The sequence below is a fragment of the Thunnus albacares genome, chromosome 2, assembly GCF_914725855.1.
Source record: "Thunnus albacares chromosome 2, fThuAlb1.1, whole genome shotgun sequence".
Taxonomy (NCBI): Eukaryota; Metazoa; Chordata; class Actinopteri; order Scombriformes; family Scombridae; genus Thunnus; species Thunnus albacares.
The window spans coordinates 20,769,637-20,792,185 of NC_058107.1; the positions used below are offsets into that span (position 1 = coordinate 20,769,637).

Sequence of the window (22,549 nt, forward strand, 5' to 3'; positions counted from 1 at the left end):
TGAAGTTTGAGTGATATCGATCTTCTCATCTAACTCTCAACAAGAAAGCGAGTACACAAATTTCTTGAAATGTCAAATTTAAAGGTCTCAATGGCTCATTCTATTTCTCATGCACTACTTGGTGGTGAAGAAGGCTTAAAGAGAAGTATGTCTGGAGCGTTTGGGGCGCCTTGATTGACAGGTGTCGCAGGCTATCACACTCACATAGTCATGTTGTTTCGGTTAGAACAATCCAGTCTCCTCGCTGTTGTTCAAACTGGGATTTTCTGGGTTTAATCTGAGTCTGACAGTCTGAGAAGACAGCAATGAGTCGTCTACTTCAACATCTTCACTTCAGAAACCTGCACTGTAGCTGATATCACAAATGTTATGTTTGCTTAGTCTTCTTAGTCTCTACTCAGCTGCTTGAAGATGTAGTAGTGCTGAAAAGAGTAATAAATTCATGCTCAGCCAATCAAAAGACAATTTATTAACAACACTTTTATAATGTATTTATCATTTAAGTCACTTATAAAGCAAAAATACCACATATTTGTTGCTTCTAGCTTTAATAATATGAGGAGAATTTGCTGCTTTCCTCTGCTTTATATCATTGTAAATTGGGTTTGTAAACTGTTGTTTAGACAAAACAAGCTATTTCACCATTCACCCAAACAATTAATCAGAAAAAAAATCAACAGAATAATCTGTAATTAAAAGAATTGTTAGTTGCAGTCCTAATAGGAAGGACCAGTCAATATCCAACTAATGACACAGAAAGGTGAAGTAAGAGGCCAATCTTTATTTGTCCTGAGCCTGAGACAAATATTGACTGTAGCCAAGTTCAGGATGAGCACAAAGATCCACACTCATAAAAAGTATTTACATGTTGTAGCATCCAATTCATCATCATTTGGCAAATGAAGAATGATTAATAGGAAGTTATTCCCTTTGATCACAGGCGACTACGATGCAGGTAAGCAGGCAGGCACGGCTGATCAGCAGACAGGTGCTCGAGTTGGCTCTGATGGGCTTAGTCACTGCTGCAGCACCCCTAATCCACTGCACCAAATCAGCACACACACTCAAACACACACAGCCATACATGCACATAAACACGGCATCAACACCTAGACAGCACTACGGTACCAATCTGTCTCCGACATCGACACATTAACCTCTCTGCCTCCCGTTCAAGCGGGGAGGGTAAGAGATTTTGGAGGGCAGAGGGAGAAGCAGACAGAGACGAGACTGGAATGCTGATCCACTGCTGCTACCTCTGCTTTATATTAAGATGGAGATAGCATTTAGATAGTACTTTCACCATTGCAATGTTCACTGGCAGCCATATTAGCGGCGCAGTCCTTCATGACGGTTGTTGTTTAGGAACCTGAGAGTCTATGCAGAGGATTTGTACCTTTAAGATGCCTGATGGGCTGCGATATACATCGGCAGCCAACACCTCTGAGTGCTAGACAATGTACAGCAACAAAGTAGCCATAGTGCATCCTGACCAGACTTATTGTATTGATGAGTCTGAGTACCAGCACCACTAATGGGACTCTTTCTCTGCACTTCACTGCCTTACAAGTAACAGACAAGCTTTACTAGACAGAAACTGTATGTACACAATAATGATGGACTTTTAGCCATATCAAACACTGACTTTACATATCATTCTAATGATTTTCCATCAGTAGAGTATTACATAGTATAAGTCACTGAGGAGTATCAACTTTTTTTGTGTTGGCAGAAAAGAAACTGCATATTTTCTTTCAGATATTGAAAGACTAGAAGATCGCATTTTGTGTTGCTACCATCTAAGACATTTGAACGGTTTGTCCAAAATCACACCTAAAGCTGAAACAATAAGTCAATTCATTGATTGGTGGATTATCAAAACATTAATCTGCAACAATTTTGATAAACAATTAATTGTTTAGGTCATTTTGTAAGCAAAAATGCCTAAAAGTTTACTGGTTCCAGCTTCTCAAATGTAAATGTTTTCTGGTTTTCTTAGTATTCTGTTATATTAAAGTAAATAAACTGTTTTTAGAGAACATAGGCAATTTTTAAAAAAAATGTTAGTTTCATTTACATGTAAAGAGATTTATCTACACATTCTTATGTCATTCCCAGATTAATACTCACTGAAACATGAAACGCACACACTCTGCGGTTGAGCAAAAGGGAAATGACACCAGGGAGAAATCCATATTATTGCACACAAAAATACTGCGCTCAACATACATCCTGAATGGGACTATTGGATTTGTTAATCACCCTGGGGCTCACTAAATAATGATCACATACTGTAGCAACAAAACAATTAGTAATGACAAGAAGCACATCTCTAAATGGTTATGAAGATCCAACTAGAATTACTTTTTGGCTTTTACTACCAGCTCATGAGACAAATTTAGTTTATTGTTTTGTTAAGAATTTGTTATTAGATGTAAAAATGTAACTTTTTGCACTATTTTTCTCTTTTAATAAGAAATCTGGTGCACCACTGGTGAAAATGCTGTGATTTTTCATCATAATTAATAACAAGACCTTGATTCTACTGTTGAAGTCTTAATACTGTTTTGTGGTCACAATTCCTCTAGTCTTTCTACATTTGTGTTTAAAGCAGATCTTCATCATGGAGGGTGATAAAAATAGTTGCAATGACAGAAAATTCATTAATGCAGCCAATATGTCAAGAATGCAAGAGCCAAAACAACACTAAAAAGACAGAGCAAACAATGCTGTGGCCCTGGACTGTTAATATATCTTGAATAAGAAAATAGTCTGTTTGAAAATAAAACCCAGGTGTACATCCCCCATGATCTTGGAAAAGTCCTGAATCTTCAAAAAATAAACAGCCTATGAAAATTGCATTGGATACACCCAGTTTGAGACAAACAATACACACACAGTAAAGCGCTACTGTCGCCATTGTCGCCCTGGTAAACCACTTCTGCCTAAAGGTTTCAGATGTAGATGCAAACACACATACAGAATGAGGTAAAAATAGGTGCTGACTGGGACAATAGGGCTTTGTCCACATCCTGACAATGCTCATTTTTCAAGAGAAGCAAACTCATCAATAAAAGTAATTTGAGGACAACATAATCCACTGCTCAGCAACTGACCTGTGCTGTATAATACCACTACACCATGAAGCCAATTAAAATGGCACTTTCACCTTTTGATGATGAATTGTTAGCTTTATGACTCTGGACATTCATCAGTGGACACAGACTCATGTCCCCACAGGGATGGAAATAATGATATAAAACACCAATGTACATTAGCCAAAAACAGTAGATTAGAGGGATTAAAACAAAGAGGATAAAGAAATGGGTGTGCAAATCAAATAATGTCTATTAAAGATCCTAAATTAAAATGTACTACTAGAGAGTCAAGCAGCCTCTAGAGGCCATAATACTCATTAGACTCAACTGGACCAAAGAAGACTGAATCAAGTGACGGTCTAAATAACCAGCTGACCAACTGAAACTGCTTTCCTGTTACAATAAATCATCCACTATAAATTGGAACAATTCATTGCAGAAGGCATGAAGAGATCAATAAAAAAGAAAAGGCTATGAGTGATTCCTCATATAAAAACTCAAAACACATCAATTGTGCAGGATAAATGATTGAAATGCCTCCAGTGGAGGAGGAAACAGAAGCTTATATAACAAGACACTGCTTTGCTGAGAACAGAATGAAAACAAGTGAGGGTGCATGTGTGTTAATATGTGTGTGTGTGTGTGTGTGTGTGTGTGTGAGCAAATTTGGAAGGGTGGTTAAATAAAAGATGTGTCACAGAGAAAGTGTCGACCTTGCGTGCACCACGAGGATAGGGACACTCCCGAGGTACAGGTCGATACACAAGACAGCTGATGGAACAACTACAAAAAACAGGTGTCGAGTGGCAAACAAAGAAAACTGCCAAGTGCGACGGTGGTTTTCTTAACCGCCGTGCATGAACATACAAGGAAACGCAATCAGTCAACTTTTGAATCATAGACGGCAGAATTTGCTTCTGTTGCTGCAGGCTTCAAAGAGGAAACAAAGAGGGCACTGGAGAGAAAGAGAGATAAAGAGAGAGAATTCCCCCAGTGTTAACATCTGCTCCAGAAACCAGGAATGACTGTAAGCCGGTGTTAAAAAAAGGAAGAGAGGTTGGGAGGGAGAGCTGGTGGGGAGTCAGGAAGCTTATTTAAAAGACTTAAGCTGCATGGTTACGTAAGTGATATGGGATCCTCTGAAACAATACACTTTCAGTCAAAGTTGCGCTGCATTAGTACTGTCCCTTCTTGATCTCATCTTGCAAGACATGCACATATTGCATTTACACACAAGCTTAACACACACACACACACACACAGGCATCTCTGCACTGGCATTCACACTCCTGGCCCTTTTATCAAAAAGCAAATGTTAGAGTTGAAGAAAATCCAGCCCAGGAGTCACTGGCTCATGTCAGTCATTGCATACAGAGCGGTGGCATGTGTGTGTCTGCAATGAAAGGACTGTGTCTGACTCTCCAACAAAAAGAGCTGAGGAGCTATCCCCTACTGAGAGACATCTACCCCAGGTGTATCTGAGTCATACTGCCTTTCCCTCTCTTCTTTCTTCTTGCTCTCTCTCTTTTCTTGCCTTGATTTTTCTTAAATACACCTTCAAACCCCTTGCCACCCGACTTTGTACAAGCACAACAGAAAGAAAAATCTAATCCCAACCCCAGCCTTCCAGCCTCCCCTCTCTGGGAAAGTGGAAGAGCTATACTGTGTTCCTGTCCATAACACTGTCTCTACTGCATCAGCATCAGATTGGTTTACAGCCAGCCTGGCACAGTGCAGGCTCATAAGGCTGCTGGACTCACACTTGGTTGCTGAGGACCAATTTCCCACCAATACACAACAGCACAATCTGCGGATGACTCATTTTCATTAATGAGTTTGAGTGAAATGCAACGAGTGGCCAGAGGAATAAAATAGACTCGGCAGCTTTATGATATGTCCCTGCAGTCGGTGACTGGAGGATCAGAGATTTATTGTTTACAATGAGCCAGGCTTTGCCTGGACTTCTCAGCAAGACAGAAGCCTGCAGGTATTGCTCTGCGGTCATTACAATGCCACATAGAGGAAAAGCAGAGAGCAAAAGAGAACGGACTGTTGCGGACACAGGCAAGCTCACTGTCCTCGTGGATGATTAGTGCTGTAGTGAAATTTCACCTCACCGCAGTGTGAAAACAAAGAAAGAGAAGTGACAGAGAGAGGGGACAAGACAGAGATGTGAAGAGGGACAGAGACACAGTGAGAGAAGAGTACTACACTGCCTTATCAGACGGCTTAGACAGGACAGTCAATAAAGCAGGTATAAAGCAGTCGAGAGGAGTAGGAAAGCATGCAGTGTGTTGTACCGTTTCCCTGTGTCTGTATGCACACAACATACATGTGTACCAGGGAGACTGTGTGTACACACAGTAGAAACACAACATGACTGGGTTTCCATGTGTGCCCCGGCACCCCTGACCGCAGTTTAGCATGACATAGAAAGAAGGGGGGGCGTCTCAACCTTCCTGCCCCCCTCTCCAGCCACCCCTCCCTCCCAACCTTAACCCATCACCCCACCCCTGACTACCCCACCTGTGAATAGTCCCAGTACCTTGCGCTTTTTATCCCGCGAGCGGCTCCTCTTCTTGACCCTCTCCTCCTCCTTCTCTTTGCGCTCCTGCTCTGCCTGGGCTTCTAAATCCTTGTTCTTGCGGAGGTGTTTGGCCGCTTGTGCCATGGCGTTGGTGGGGGTCTGGGTGGTGTTGGCGTGTCCAGATCCTACGGCGGTGGCCTGCTGGGCGACGGTGCGGGGACTTCTACCTGATGCAGGCCAACGCTAGCGCTGCCGCTGCTGCTGTGTGTTCCTCTATGGCCCTACAGAGTCTGAGAGCGTGCTCACCCTCTGCCTCCTCCTCCTCTTCCTCTTCAGCAGTGCAGTCACACACACACACCGGCAGTCCTCAGCCGTCTGCTGTGGGATGCTACTGCAGCGCAGCTCTTTCTCTCTCTCTCTTTCTCTCTCTCTCGCTCAATCGTTCATGTTCACTTCCCTCATTCAATTTTTCTGCTGCCTTCCTCTCTGGTCTCCCTCATTCTCTATACAGCAGAAAAAGGGTAAATAATTGTGAATAAACAGATTTTCCTTCTTTTTTCACTTGTTTTCTTCTCTGCAGTCTTTACATCTCTCTTCCCTTTATTGCTTTGACATTCTGTGAAACTGCTTCAACCCCTCCACCCACCCCATCAACAAAGATTAAAAAGGGATGAACTGACAGTCAGTTGAGGAATAGACTGAGCAGCTTTAAATCAAAGTCAGCTCTCCCTCCTCACATTGCATTGATTTTGTTTCCTTTTCCTGTATTTAATTTCTCAGTATCTAATAGTCCTGCTGTGTGTCCATCTGTGGAGGATCGCTAGGCTGTGCAGGGAACCCACCATCACCACAGCCAATCACACCATCACTCACACACACCAGGAGACCAGAGGAAATAAAAAAATCTAAAACATGCATGAGGGAAAAAAAAATTGCCTCTTATTCGTTAACTCTCCCCCTCTTTCTGCTCCCTCCTCCCTCTCTACTGTTCAGGCGCTGCAGCAGACAGGATTGGTACCCGTGCAAGGATGTTGGTGCAGTGTGCCTGTGTATATAAGAGTGGGGCTGTGAGCAATGAAAACCTACTCCATATCACTCCCTGAACATCTATTGTAAAGTGTGATACAGTCTCTACAGTAAAAGCACCAGAGGATTTGCTTAATTGGCTTTTTTTCCTGGTTTCTTGCCTCCCTGTCCTCTCTCCACGATCCCTATTATTACTTTTACAATAAAAGACAAGGAGTAGTATAAATATAGTTTATTATAGTATAATGGTTTTCTGTCTTATGCTCATGCCCAATGTATGTGTGGATATGTGAATAGAGAGAAAGAGGTGCATAGGGAGAGAGGTGCTGATGGAGCCGGCACCTGTTTACTGGTATTGCTCTGCCTCTCTCTGTCTCTCCTCCCGTTCCCTTCTCTCCCTCTCCCTCTCCCTCTCCCCTCCTCTCCTCTCCTCTCCTCTCCCCTCCCCTCCCCTCCCCTCCTCTCCTCCCTGCGATGCTGCTGACGCAGGCAAAAAAGATCCTTTAACATCTCTCTTTGCCTGGCTCACTATACATCACACATACAGTCCACAATGATACTGTAGACACACAAACACACACATAGTCCACACACATGCCAATACACGTGCTTCAGTGCATACAAACACACACACACACACACACACACACACACACACACACACACACACACACACACACACACACACACACACACAAAAGTACAGCTGGGGAATGGCTGTTGTTATATTTTATAACAGTATAGTATAGTATTCTGCAGCCACATCTTGATGTTTGGCTCACTTTTATTCTCCTCCATTAGTTATTTTAAATGGCTGCATATGAAGATGTACGCAAACAGGAAGGGTATTATGACTCCCAATCCATTCGTCCCAATCTTTGATTTTTTTCCCCCTGTTCTTAATTATCAGGTCTTTTTTGACAGTCATCATCTACAGTCAAATCACTGGTGATATTGAGCCCAATTTGAATCAAATGTGCTCTTCAGGGAATTAAATTTGAGGATTTCTAGGCTCACTGTTCTATATCATTTAACAGAAAAATTATGTTACAAAATGAGGACTGTTACCATCTTTTTATGAGCTATTCCTTCTACATTACACTCATTATCTTGAATTGCTGTCTGTCCATATCCCTGCACTTATGTCTTGCTCTCTTTTTGTGTTTTTCCTCTGCTCTCTAGCCAAGGCTTCCCCTGATCTGATAGCAGCTCTCTATACTGCAGCATACTAATGAATTGGACTGGTGATATTGCCTTCTGTCTGCAATGCTACTACACAAATCACTCCCTCATATCCCAACACAAATACAGACGGGCTGACAGCTCTGTGGCCAGAGATCCATCACAATATCGAACTCCTGGGGAATGTGCCTAAATGAATTACCACTGGGACTGACTGCAAAATAAGGTGGTTTTTGCTTAGCCAACTAGATTGGTCTTGTTAAGCTATACTCTTGCTGAGCTAATAGAGGTACAGTTTTACAGTGGATTTTAACACAGCAAGTGGGACCACTTATAGTAGGTGGATCATGTGCGGATAAACCTGGAACAAACCTGTGAGGCAGAGGATGTCCCACACCCATCACATACTGACATACATACAGTCAAAAAGACGCTTTACTGGAAAACTCTGAGGCATCAGAGGTGTCAGAGTTTCCTTCAGCGCAGTGCACCAACAAGAAAGTGATCTATAACTAGTACCAATCCAACATTAGTTCTATCTCAAATATATAATCTGTATACCTCGCTGTGATCGTGATCATTTTATGTAAGGTTACATGAGGCTAGGGATTGGAGTGGCATTACAAAATTGAGTCAGCAGCCAGTTAGTCACTGAATGAATGTAACTGATAGCAGAAACAGTCAACTCAAATAGGTGCATCCCTAAATGTAACTTGAGTTATTTGTGATGCAAGTTGATTTTCTTTTTGCACTGAAATTAACGGAAACTAATGGCTGCCTGTAAGGAAGTGAATCAATCTAAATGTGAATGGCTTGTTTTGAGAAAAGGATGGCAGTAATGGGCTGGAAAATTCACCAAATTTATTGAATTATGAATCTCTAACCAACCTAAACATACTCTAACAAATTGTAAATAAATATCTGCAAAATGACAACAGCTGCAACAACCCGTGATATCTAACCTGAGAAGCAACTAACCAATCAGCCAACGGTCCATTATCTTTACCATGTCATACTGTAATTAAACAGGAAAAAAAAGAAATACATTAACTGCTCTGAGGCTCAGAGTTCATTCTTGACCTTGGAAACAGCAGTTGAGAAAACAATCCCTCATCCCCCAATCCCCATGAGATCAATCCCTCTCCTGTTATTTCTGACACGTTTCACCAATCGAAGCAAATGCCATACTTTCAAACCATCCATAAGGATGCAAGAACCCTGAAGGACTAACATATTTATCTACAATGTTTGAAATGTGACGTTTCTACTATTAGAGATCTGCAAGCACTTAAGAAATCACTTTTGTGAAACAGCCGTCTAAAGCTTTTGATCGTGTCACATGATCTTCATTAGCAGTTGTCATGGAACTGTAGATGTATGTAGATTCACATTTTAAGGACTTTTCATCCATGTAGGCTTTAAACTTGCATTTCCAATGTTAAGAACTTACAATAAATTCATTTTTGTTCATGATTTATCATTGGTACATCTAATGTGACCTGATTTTCAGGTCATATTGTCCTGCCTTAATATAAAGCATACAATTTGTTTTGTTAGAACATAGTAGGCTAAAACATACAAAACAACTGAAATGGACCTTAAAAACCAAACATAAGCCTGTTTTAGTGTTTCACTGTGCACCCAGTATATAGACTGTCCCTGGGGTGGTCCTCCCTGGGACACAAAGGGACAGGTTGTGTGGACCTGGGGGGAGAAAGAAACACACAGCTACTGCCCAAGCTCTCTTCAGTGTGACGGCCAGCACCCGCCAGCACATTAGCCGCTCCAGTGCTCCTCTAAAAACAGTGGACGGGACATGACAGAGCCACATACACACACACACACGCACACGCACACTCTCTCTCTCTGTCAAGCACCCACACATAAACTCAACACAGTGAAAAGAGACAGGAGTGACAGCTTTTTCAACACATGGAATCATACTGTATGAAACCTCAGGATAACAACCTATGATAACAACGCAGACAGTCATATAACTGTTCAAGTGTAACCAGATTCAGTAACATGTCTCAGCCTGAAAGTGAGACAGAAAAGGTTTCCTAGAAGCATGTGACTAGTTTCCCTCATCTTAAGATGCCACATTCTGCAGGTCAAGTGCGTGTTAACGTGCGAAACACACATTTGACCGGACTTTCTTGCCAGTCATTGCTGAAAGTAAATGTCAGTTTTGCACTCATTTACACCCACGCCACAGGTGTAGCTCTTGGGATAATATTCTCATTTCCTTGTCTAATTTAGTCATCCTCCTCATCAGGGACAGGTCACATGGGTGCACAGGTCTAGAGAATATTTCTCCAACAAACACTGCATTTAATCAGAGTTGGTCATAATGACAGGAAAGCTAATAATGAATCTTATTGCTTTGCATTAGTCAGATTCACACATCAGCAGCAGGCAGGTACAGATACAGCCAAGTGTTTACTATGCTGCTCATGCCGAATCCACCTCAACATTTGTAATAGCAAAAAGTCTCCAGTGTGTTAGCTGGCAGAAGTCCACAGCCTACAGTGAGATACAGTATTCTGTGGTACAGGCCTGTGCCATCCTCTGCACTATCAACTGTGGCTTACAGCAGAGTTATTTTAGCAGTGGTGTTAGTCACTAGTATCAGCCAAAATGAGATGATGGGATGAACAAAAACCCTTGCTATATTTGCGCTACAGTGGACCATTTTGTAATTTCAAGTGGATCAAAGGATAATAATACTGCCCTTTTAACCACGTGAAACAGATTATGGTTGGTCGTCACAGACTATCAATCGGAAAGGCAAGAAACGTCAAGCAGTGAAGAATAGAGGTTAGACAGCACCCTCTATTGATGAACAGGGGGTACTGCAAAGGGAATAGGAATACACAATACTTAGTTCCACCATCAAACATGAAGGGTTTTGGTAATTATCTGCTGTTTAAATTTGTTCATTTATGAGTCTTTTATCAAACAACAAACAGTACAATTACACCATTACAACAACCAATGCCACTAAAATTTTACAGGGCAAGAAAATGGTATGACATGATAACTCAGAGACAACAAGTGTGGTAGAATCAGGAGTAATCCATAATACTGATTACACCATGGATCATAGCGCCCCCCATAGGCAACTCTTATAGTATCACGTATCTCAACACTGCACTGCAGCACACAGCCAACTCAGAGCAACACCACAGGACCGCACAGCTCAGTGCTGCTCTGATAGGACAACACACTGCTCAGATATAATCAGGGATCCAAACAAACAGGATACATGCAAATTAATACTAAAAAATAGGTAATTTTGTTAAAGAAATTTGCATTGTCAAGTACAGTCTGTCTCAATATGTGGGTCCACATCTCTACAGGAGGTGGACATGATAACAAGGAACTTTTGAAATTGTCAGTCAATTGATTAGTAAATTGACAGAAATGTATCACTGGTTTCAGCTTTTCAAATGTAAGGATTTGATGCTATTATTTGTAGTCCTATATTTACTCAGCATATACACTAAGTAGGCGATTCTGTTTAAACTGTATCTAATCTGTCTCAATAAACAGGTCCACATCTTTACAAGAAGTGAGCATGACGATAAGGAACACATCACAATAACATAATGAAACTTTGATATTAACACTAAAAAACTACAGTCTTTGAAATTACTGTACAGTTGAATCAACACATCTCTGACAAAGACTCAACTTGTTTTTTAATATAATAAGTAGGAGTGCAACTAACATGTATTTTCATTATTGGTTAATCTGCAGATTATTTTCTTGGTCTAAAATGTCAAAAAAACAGTGAAAAATGTCGATCACAATTTCTCAGAGCCAAATTGCACATTCGATCGACAGACTAAAACCCAAATATATTGCTTTTACTATCACAGAAAACTAAGAAAACCAGTAAATCTTCACATTTGATCAGCTGAAACCAGAGAATGTATGGCAGTGCTTAAAATTATTTTAACAAATAATCAGTTATCAAAATTGTAGCAGATCATTTTCTGCTGATCGATTAATCAACTAATCATTTCAGCTCTAGTAATACAAAGATAATATTTGTTGCAGGTCTACTGTGTTCAATCAAACTATAGTTTCAAGTGTTCTTGTTATTTTGTACACCGCCAGTAAATGTAATTTCTGGTGGACATTTTGCTGTCATCCCTCCCCTCCTGACATTTGGCAAATAAAGCATGGAGGGAGGAAAGAGCAGGATCGCTCGGAGACCTGAAATGCTCCTTTAGAAAGATCTATTTCCTTCTCTCCCTCTCTCTCTGTCTTTCTTTCTCTGCCTCTCTCTCTCTCTCTCTCTCTCTCTCTCTCTCTCTCTCTCTCTCTCTCTCTCTCTCTCTCTCTCTCTCTCTCTCTCTCTCTCTCTCTCTCTCTCTCTCTCTCTCTCTCTCTCTGCTGGCACTGCACCAGCAGAGAGAGCACTGATTGAGAAAGCCATATGGCAGGTAACAAACCAAGGGCAGGCATCATGTGCACACTGTGCCGCGGCTCAGGCATGTTGCCACCTCATCTAAAGGGCTCATCTGATTCTAGGGAAGTATGTAGACCAGAGCTCAGTGTAAATATGCTATGAGTGTTACTGATGCTACACCATCACCAGCTCTGTGTTGTAAACAGCAGTTCAGAATATACTCATAGCTGCAGAGTCAGCAGTGAATATCGCCGTCACACCAACAGGGAATGACAATGGCCTTAGGCAGATTGACAATCACTTCTGTTGTGTACAGTGACTCTTTCAAAGCACAGCACAGCAGTGTGTAGGCAAAGCAATACTTTGTTCTCAATTGATTGTTTAAAGGGGGCTTGTCTAGTGATTAAAACAATTACATTACTGCCACTATCTTTTTTACTACACTGAAGAGATGTGATGAGCCCAATCAAATCTGCAGCATCTCTTGATCAGACTCACAAAAATACCTCATAATGAATACGCTCATCTTTGTAAACCGTTTAGGTGAGTCTCTAACCACGAATAATAACAGAAACTCCCATCTGTGAGGTGTAAAGTACAACAACTGCAGGATCTGAAATGCAGGCAAACTGTCATTAGAGAACACAGTCAAAGCTTTCTCAGTGCTGTCAGATGGGAGAACAGTGGCACTGATTTGTCTCTCATACTGGCTTATCAACAAACTACAATCAGCGATTAAAAACCTCTGGAGACCAGTTCTACAAAGACAAAAAAACTCTCTATGAAGACACAAAATAACTGATTTAATATCTGGTTTCTGAAGCATTTTTTCACATAGCACCTGACCAATGAATAAACACTGAGAAGATTAGGAGATGGTTTAGTAGATGAAAGGTAAACTGTGTGCATGATGGACAAATGGAGCTTCATCAGCTGAGGGACACTTCTGCCATCTAGTGGCCCCTCAGTGCACATGACTCAAAAAACAACATCTGTGTTTCATCGATCAGATTGAAGTGCTGAGTAACACTGTCTGAGCCTCTCTGATTGATAGTCAACTCATGGTTGTAATTATTACAAAATGTGATTAATTCCATGTAAAGCATTTTTCTTTATATCTTTTGTCTTTCCTTGTCAGTGGTTGTCTATCTACTGTATGTCAGAGTAAATCCCCCTGCTGCTCTTTGGCTGTACTCTAAACTCAGGAACTCCAGGGTTATGAAAGCGTTGACTGAAAAGATGTAAAAAAAATAAATAAATGCAGCAGTTAAACGTTCTCATTGTGAGAAACATACTATTTTTGGTGAGATGATATTTTTTGATGTTGTAACTTCTTTACTAATCAAGTAAAATAACCAGAGATGTTGAAATTTAAAATCAATAATGCAGAGTCCCTGGAAGGCATGTGCCATCTAAGTGCTTAGATGGCACATGCAAGAAAAGATGATGTAAACTTGAAATTTGTCTGATCAGGGAACAAAATCCCTGCAGGTACAAATGAACAGTTACATATGTGTTGGAGGGCCAGTGTTAAAGCTAAATCACTGACCTTAGAGGACTTGGTGAATGGTTTAATCCAAACTACTAAAAATTATATTTACTTTACATTATATTTGTGTGGCATTTCTCCAAAGCATACCAGTTTTAGACTGATTTATTGCCTTCCTGACAGCTTTTAGCTCATGCTCATATGGTGTGAAAATCAACTTGCAAACACTTAAAACCAATTTGTGACAGAAATCTTCTGTTTCTTGTGTTTAAAAGAACTTTCAAGTGCTGAATCTTGGACTTTTCCACAACCACTTAAATTGTCCAACAAGGGACATGTTTTTGAAACTGTCTCTGCCTATAACTGCAATTCTCTGTGACAATAATGTAACTGTGAAATAAAATGTGATTAAACTATTAGGTTTATGTCTCTGCAATTCTATTTTTATAAAACAATGGTTCCATAGAAGATGGGAAATACATATTAAAGCTTACTATGAGCTCCAGCAATGGTCAACTGAAATTAAAAGTGTTTGTAAGCTATAAATAAGATTTGTAGTTTGTGAGCTGAAACAGAAAAAACCACCAAGGATTATATATGATCATAATAATGAGTTTCTCTTTCTCAATTTGTTTTTTCTCGTAACATTTCAAATTAACAGAGGGGAAAGCAATGGGCCCTGGTGTGGACATGTAGGTGTGGGGTTGACCTTAAGCAGGAAAAAAGCTAAGATGTCAGGGAGAGTGAAAGACAAAAGAAGGAGAAATGAGAAGGAAATGGAACAGGAAGTGCAGGGGAGGAGGCCACAAACATTTGAGACTCATCCCCCAGAGTCCCATTCCCTTCCCCTCACTCCTCCCTCCTCTCATTCCTCTTCTCTTTTCCTCTGTATGTTTCTTTTCCATAGATTCCTTACACATGGTTTCCTCTGACCCCTTCATTTAAAGAATTATTCCATCCTCCTCTCAGCTCCATCCATCTTTTCCCCACAGGTGGCCAACCTACCCCACAAAACACTCCCTCCTTACATCCTCACTCCACAGTCAGGGCCACCATGCCTCACCTTGGCAGAAAAATAACTGCTTGAAACTTGTCAGTGCCGCTCTGTCACTGCAGCAAGTTTCAGAAATATCCCTTAAGCTTGATTCTGTTTAATTACATTAAAGCCAAATACAAGAACATCTGGCGATATTGTTTCAAATCCTGAAAAGCTCAGAATACTGAATACACTCTGTGGGCCGTTATAGTAATTACTGGTTATCTTTTACAAGGTGTAACCGGAGCCAAAACAGACAGTGACTCCCCTCGTGACACCCAGCGAGTCCTCACTTTGTCCCAATCTGTTCCTTTGGATGTACAGCCCGCCTCCTTCCACCTGTCTCCTATTCTTCCTTTCTAATCAGGCGTCCCTGCCAATCAATTTGATCGCCATGACAACATTTCTCAGGACGCCCACCTCCAAAACACCGCCACCACCCACCCACCCCTATAAACAAAAACAATACAAAACAAAAAAAAAAGCTGAATTCCGACAGCTCAGGATTGATGAGGGAGAGTCCTGTCAAAGGCCAGAGATTAGATTAGGACTGAAGCACACACACACGCACACAAACACACAAACCACAACACAGCTCCGAGGCAGCAGGTGCTTTTGGTTAAACCTTAATTACATGATCTCTGATTTCTCTAATTGATATGGTAATGACTATGTAATTAATGCAAAAGCAAAAATACCAGCAGCTCTCCTAATGAATGGATTTATTTGATTAGATATCCTCCTGCATATTTATGCATGCTGGTATACAGAGGACAGAAAGACATATAAAACAGTTGTTTGTGCTTGTTGTCACAGTGTTGCTACCACCAGCATGCCACAACTACACTGCTGGATAGGACAGAATTCAACATACAGATTCACATATGAATACAAATTAAGCTACTTGAGACGAATCTTGGTGAGAAAAATACTGTCTCTGGAAAAAAAACAGTACATTTGCTGCTTCTTTTAGTGCAGATGATTGTAGTGTGAACACTTCAGATTAAGGGGAAAGAAAAATGAAGCCTGTTCTCTTTCACAGGTAGGTGGCGCTATGGGGCTGCCTCACACACACACACAGTTTGCATGATTGAGGATGAACATTAACAGCACTGGTGCACCCTTTAAAATTAGCAAATCACTAAAAAAAAGTTGTCATTTTAAGTCTGAAGATATATTGTATATATTTTAGTTTGAAGACAACTCACATCTGTTAACCCCCCCCCCCCCCACACACACACACACACACACACAGCTATAACTTCATCACTGGCAAAGGGTCAACTGTGACAACTAGATGTGACCCAGGTGCAATTACTCTCCGTAACACTCGCAGGGGGGAAAAAAGGGCAGATATTTGGGGAGAGACTCCAGTATGACAAGTCACCTTCTGGGGATGAGAAATCATTTCTTCTGCTCGCTGACTCTAACATATGTCTCCATATATCTCCAGATATCTGGAGGAATGGTTCGAGGAGAAAGCGAGTGAAAGCACATGTGGGCCCTGACCAGGTGTGAAGAGCAGAGACCCGAGGCTAAACCGCACCACCCAGACTCTGTTCTGACAGCTGATCTGGACACTGCCTGTCTCTCCTATTCAATCTGGGTTCGCAAAAGAGAGGAAAGAAATCTAAAACAGACAAGACTGACAGTTAACACACAGGCTGATGTGCAGTAACGGTTTTAATGACAGGGTGAGAAGAAAATTTTTATGGTTACATCAATGAAGGAATAGAAATCCCTCTAAAAAAAAATTGCTAATTTCCACATTGGTAGGGTCAGCTTTTTTACTATAATTATGTTTTTGATGGGGCTTTGACTAAAAGATCAGTATAGCAAATCAGCTTCATCTCATGTTAAGAGTACTTGGGTTTCTCTCTTCAGAGAAAATCCATCAAAAGACAAACTCCTCCACTTTAAGGAGGAAAGAAGCATTTCCTTGCTTTCCAAACAATTGCATAAAAAGTTAATCAAATTAGTGCTGAAAATTTTATTTTCTCTGGAAGCAGTTGAAAATCTGTCAAAGACATGACTTTTTTAAGACTTTAATTAATTGTTTCTGTAATAAAAAAAACATACTAACGCACTGAGATCAAGACAGGCTGATGTCACACAAAAACTGGTTTGATGTTCCAAAAAACATGAGAAAAGACTTCAGATGGGCGTGTTTTCTGTTTACTCTGGGCCTGGCTGCCTTGGCTGTACCTCAAGGCCACGCGGGTTATAAATCATGGAAACATCAATCAAGACATAATACTTTCCACAAGCTTGATACTGGATGTGTTGCCTATTAATTCCATTTGGTGAACAGTACATTTCCACGAAAGGCTCGCTTGCAGAGACCGACAGAAGAGAAGCTAATACCATTAATGAATGGTGGAGCGCTAGTTGGTTAACTAACTTACCTCTGAATAATGTGTTTCTTACGGGGCCACTCGGGCCACGGTTGATGGATGGCCTTACAGAAGCCGGGTCAATTAGCCAGGCTGGATTTCCCTCCATGTCGGCTGCAGACAGCACTGGGAGAGCTCCTACCTCTGTCACGCGGCCTGGCTGTAATTAATCACCAGCGCGAAGCCTTCTCACCTCACACCGCCGCGCGCACAAACAGCCAATACGTGCGTTCGGCCCAAATTACATCTAATCTGGCTAATTGTCAATATTAGACCCAGAGTAGGAGAAAGATCGTGACATAAAAAGTCTTTTCTAACGACAAAAGATCTATCCTACTGTACATTCTGCATAGTGCGTATTTTATAATGAGAAACCTGATGTTTTGTAAATTAACAAGACAGAACCGAGAAATATGAAAGGAAAGTGATACCACAGAAGAAACTCACAGGTAAATACAATTAATGTTCATTATAACATAATGACTATAAGTAAAAATGTACTGAAACATCAAGAATACAGTTATTTAATCTTAAGGGTAGGTCTCCTGTTGGCATATTTGTTCAACAGGCCACAAAAAGGTAAAATATGTGATCCAAATGTAAACATAAGAGTCACCACCATCATAAAACTCAAAACACAAGTTTGGAAACTGCTACCACTCCCACATTCAAAGACAGGTCTTTAATAAGCCAAACTGTAGACTAACTTAAAGTGTATGTTTTTTTTTAAATGCTGTTAATGTCCCATCTGTTTCGTCACATTGTTAATTCAACTGAATTGTGTGCATTAGTATAAGTAAACAAAGAACTAAAAGGTGTGCTCTATTATCAGATGGGAAACACAAAAATGTAGAATTTCTAACATCCTCTTTTATGTATGTGAATATACATCAAATTACTGACTACTGGGGCCTTCAAATTTACCTAATTAAAATGAATTTAATGTATCTCATATTATAAAACTTAAGCATAGTTTTAAGTGGACATAATTAATGGCTTCTAGATTGTATTGGGTGCTCAGTTTACTTACACCTTACCCCATGATTACTGTGCATCTCTCTCTCTGCGTCTCTCTTTCTCTGTCTCACACACACACACACACACACACACACACACACACACAAACACACAGGTACACACAGCACAGATTGAGAGGCAGGGACAGAGACGTCACTCTGTGTTCACAGAACATACTCTGTGCTCTGGACAAAAGCAGCAGGCTGACAGATGAGGTTTGTGTCTGGGGGCAGGGGAGCTATGTGTTGCTGCTGCTGCTGCTATGTGTGTGTATGTGTGTGTGAGTGTGGATCAGGTATTCCTCACGTTGTGGGGACGTAAATCTCATTAATTTTAGGGTAAAGACTTGGTTTAAAGTTAAGGTAAGTTTAGGGTTATGTTTTGGTTAGGGTAAGGGTTAGGCATGTGGTAGTTATGGTTAAGTCTCCAGGAAAATAAATGTCAGTCAGTGTGTAAGGTCCTCTGAAGTGATGAAAACATGACTGTGTGTGTGTGTGTGTGTGTTGTGCTTATGCATATGTGCATGCATGCATGTCTGAGCGTGTGTGCACCTATATGTCTATGTGCCTGTGTGTGTTTACATGTGTGTGTAATTTTGTTGGGGGGTTGGTCTCATGGGGCAGCTCTGTGTCTGTCCCATCTGCCACCCCACTCTACTGACACCCAAGGGAATGGCAGAAGGGGTGGGGGATTCATTTTGTAAAAAGGAATCGGGGTCCAGTGGTCTAATGGGCAACAATGCAGGTTTACTGACGGGCCAAAGGCAAAGGACACTGGCTGGGTGTGTGGAAGCCAATCTACCAATCTATTTGACAAAACATTGGGCCACCCCTGTCAAGCTCTGCCTCAGACTGCCTAATAAGCGACGCACACCCCTGAAATTATGCCTCAAATGAGAAAGGGGTGCATTGTATTTTACATACACACACACAGACACTACATACACCCGGGGCTAATACATGGCCATGCTGTGGCCAGAGGGCTAATTGGGTATATAAACACAAACATATCCCTTGAGAGAGAAGAGGGGAAGGGTGTATTTTGTGCTATATGCTCCCTCTATTTAAGGAAGACAATACTGTAACTTAAATATGGAAGCTCATCAGTCCTTTAGCAGTATCAATAATGAAAGATGACATGGTTTTTGCTCTCGTACGCCCAGGAGTTCTTTTGAAGCTGTGCATATAGTGTGATGTGGAACGACTTGGTGGCAGGTGGCATCTCATGCTGTCTTTATCCAAACTGTGATCAGAAGACAGTAAATGGCACCAATGCCGCCACAAAAACAAAACAGTCATGTGGAAGAGGAGCATATGGCTCCTGCACCACTGGGCAGAAGGAGCACTCAACAAGATGAATGCTGAGGTGCTGGCAACAAAGCTGACTTTAACTTGTCAAATTAACAGCATATCAAAAGAGAGAGAGAGAGAGAGAGAGAGAGAGAGAGAGAGAGAGCGAGAAGGAGAGATGAGGAGGAAGCAGCAGCAGCCTGAGCTTTTTTTGACAAGTGCCACTTGATGGTGACAAAGACAGCACAGAGAGAAACAGTGACTTGCTGGTGGGGTCAGATCACAAACAGAGTTAGCAGCCGTTTGAAGTCCACATGTCTCTCACTGTCAGAGTTGTTGGTACACTGTTTGTCCATACATGAATCATAGAAACACACACACAGACACGCATCCACCGGGTGCTACCCTGCCCCCTCACTGCTTTGAGCGCTATGTTAATGAAACAGTTGCTGTTTCCTGGCATAACATTAATTACCCGATCAAAATAGAGTGGGTAATTAACTGCCCTTCTTTACCAGTGCTAATTACATTAGCAGAGAAGGGCCATTTCAGGGGAGCAAAAGAGAGGAGAGAAAGAAAGACGGGATGAAGCTGTACCAAACAAAGACTGAAAAAACAAGGGAACAGTGAGGCACATGCCAATGCGTGTATGGGTTTTAAGAGAGAGAAAGAGACAGAGAGGAGGAGGCCATGCTGGAGGGAGACTCATGTGGTTCTCACTCGGGCCCCCAGAGGCTTGGTCCTCAGAGAAAAGCAGGTTTATTGGAGAGGAGAGAGATGGGGGGAGTGTTGTTGTTTATCTTGACATGCTCTACTCAGTCTTTAATGCTCGCATCACAATTAAGATGCTGCGGCTCATCAGCTATGTATACAAAACAGTGTAGCAAGCTGCGCAAGCATACAGGTGATGGGCGCAGTCAAAAATAGATTCAGCACAACCTCGAGATGTGCAGCCTGGTAATGTCCAAGAAATTTGAAAGATAACAGTGTGCGTGAAAATACTAACAATGTAACTCTGTTTCTGCAGGTTAACAACATACATGTAAAAAAGAAACCACTGCAGATTTATGCTTGATGTAAGAACCAACACAAGTAAAACCAAGGTTAGTGACTTTTTGCTTATTTGTTTTATTTGGAGCACAAAATATAATTACACCTTGAGATATACAAATCACATTTGCACCATGTTTTGTACCGTTTCAAAGAAAGATGGCTTCAAAAACATAGTATTAAATTGCTAATAATTTTTAAATAAATAAAGTTAACCAAACTCTAAAAACAAATGTTCAAATGTCATCTACTCTTTGTGTTCTTTGTTTTCACATCCTGAGAATGAAGTTTGTTTTGTGGTGGCAAAAAAATCAATGAATAAGAACAGCATGATATGGGTTGATGAACATTTAGTACGCCCTGTTCTCTTCTATTGAGCAGTTTGTGCTTTCATTTACTGTACTGCATAGTGACTAGGAACCTGTACTCTGTTTAACCATTTAAAATGAAACTTAAAATCTTTATGTTATAATAATATCGTTTCAAATTTGCAATGTGGAATGAAATAACAGGGCATTGGTGTGACAAAGCATGCATTACACGTGAAATTAAAAAGGATAAGGCTAACTAACATTTTTCCTTTACACAAGGACAATAACCTTCTTTAACTGTGAGCATAACATTAAGATTTTGTTATGCAAGAAACTGCAAACTGGGGATGTTTTATTCCAAACAGCTGTAGTTTATCTTCTCCACAGCGAAATCCATCACTTTTAATCAATTATCAATTATAATGGCATTGTTGAGATAACTTAATTTCATCAACAGTTGGAAAAAGGACCACTTTATAAAAACACGTTTATATTATTCCCTAAACTAACTATAATAAGTTAAATTGCTTGTTCTTAAATAAATCAATATATGAATTCCTTTAGTAATAACCCTTGAGACAAAGAATTCTCCCTTGTAAAACCGTAGAGATCAGAACAAAAAATAAAGGGTCTATTTTTCTGGAATGTAAATCGTCTTCAAAAAGTCTACTACAAAAAAACCTCTCGCTAACTCACAGACAGTGTACACACATGCCGTTTAAGGTGTCCATACACAGACAAATAGCACCCTGCTTTTTAGAACTGCAACATAATATCAGAGTTGTCCATCATCCAACAACGTTCAGTGCTCTCACAACGCGTCCCGTACGTCTCTGGCCAAGGTTTGGGCAGGTGTTGGAAGAATCGAATACTGCATGTGACAGTAGGCCAGAGGTAAATACAGATGCTTTCGAAGGTTGAGGTGATTTTAGGAGCAGCTCTTCCTCTGTTTCCTTTAAAAAACGCTTCATGACACACACAGCGGTATAGGGTCCAGTCTGGTGCTGTTAGCTAAGTAGCATTGTCTGTCTGTGGGTGAAGTAATCTCCTCTGCCTCTGGAGTAGATGGCTGGTCTTTGGGACATTTTCATAGCCAATCCTGTTCATCCACCTGGATGAAAAGGAGACTAAGAAATGGCGGGGGGAAAGTGGGGGGGTGGGGGGTGCTCAGGGAGTGAAGTTACACATGGTCACTATTGATCAATTTTCCATTCTCCCTGCCCTCTGAGTGCCAAAAGAGGGGCTAAGTGAAGCAGTGGTCTGGGGCAGATTGGGGTGGGTGCTTTGCTACATCGGGGGAACAACCAGGCCCGTCATCGCTGGAGAGAAAAAAATATGCAAAATCTATGATTCTAATCAATCAGGTCTTGCATTAATGTACAGTACATCCAGCAACTTTTTTTTCTGTCTTGTTCAGTCAAAGCTTTCGTGTGGTTAGTACAAGGGGTTAGACTGCATTCGTAAGTTCAGAGAGGGGGGTCAGATAGTGAGTTGGATGGCTACCTCTGAAGCTGTTCCCCCCTGAGGCGGGGCAGGCAGGGGAGGGAGAACCCTGGGGCCTGAGGACGGGAGCAAAAGCACTCTTCTGTTTAGCAGCAGACGGGAAGGAGGAGAAAGGCAAGAGAGACGATGAAGAGCTGGAGCTTCCTGGTATGGTAGGGCTGGAGGGCATTACTGCGGAATAGAGAGCAACAATCAGTCTCACATCTGAATA

At 41.2% G+C, this 22,549-nt stretch overlaps 1 protein-coding gene and 2 long non-coding RNA genes across 4 annotated transcripts in view; 1 reads left to right on the forward strand and 2 right to left on the reverse strand.

The window, feature by feature from the left end:
- The window catches only part of LOC122996581, a 53,854-nt gene extending 36,591 nt beyond the window's left edge, over window positions 1–17,263 (reverse strand). Inside the window, exons 1-2 of the long non-coding RNA XR_006407033.1 lie at window positions 17,181–17,263; window positions 5,644–6,128 (exon numbers count right to left, since the gene is read on the reverse strand). This is a non-coding gene — a long non-coding RNA (uncharacterized LOC122996581). The remainder of the gene's footprint in view (window positions 1–5,643; window positions 6,129–17,180) is intronic.
- Window positions 17,264–17,531: 268 nt separating this feature from the next.
- The window catches only part of LOC122996584, a 30,039-nt gene continuing 25,021 nt past the window's right edge, over window positions 17,532–22,549 (forward strand). Inside the window, exons 1-2 of the long non-coding RNA XR_006407034.1 lie at window positions 17,532–17,617; window positions 20,502–20,577. This is a non-coding gene — a long non-coding RNA (uncharacterized LOC122996584). The remainder of the gene's footprint in view (window positions 17,618–20,501; window positions 20,578–22,549) is intronic.
- ebf2 (EBF transcription factor 2) overlaps window positions 20,583–22,549 on the reverse strand; it is a 29,295-nt gene continuing 27,328 nt past the window's right edge. The window contains exons 15-16 of one of the 2 annotated variants that reach the window (XM_044372060.1): window positions 22,339–22,509; window positions 20,583–22,154 (exon numbers count right to left, since the gene is read on the reverse strand). In XM_044372060.1, the coding sequence (XP_044227995.1) occupies window positions 22,123–22,154; window positions 22,339–22,509 (203 nt within the window). In that variant the 3' untranslated portion in view covers window positions 20,583–22,122. Of the gene's footprint in view, window positions 22,510–22,549 lie in introns of both variants that reach the window. The other variant, XM_044372052.1, reaches the window with a different exon arrangement.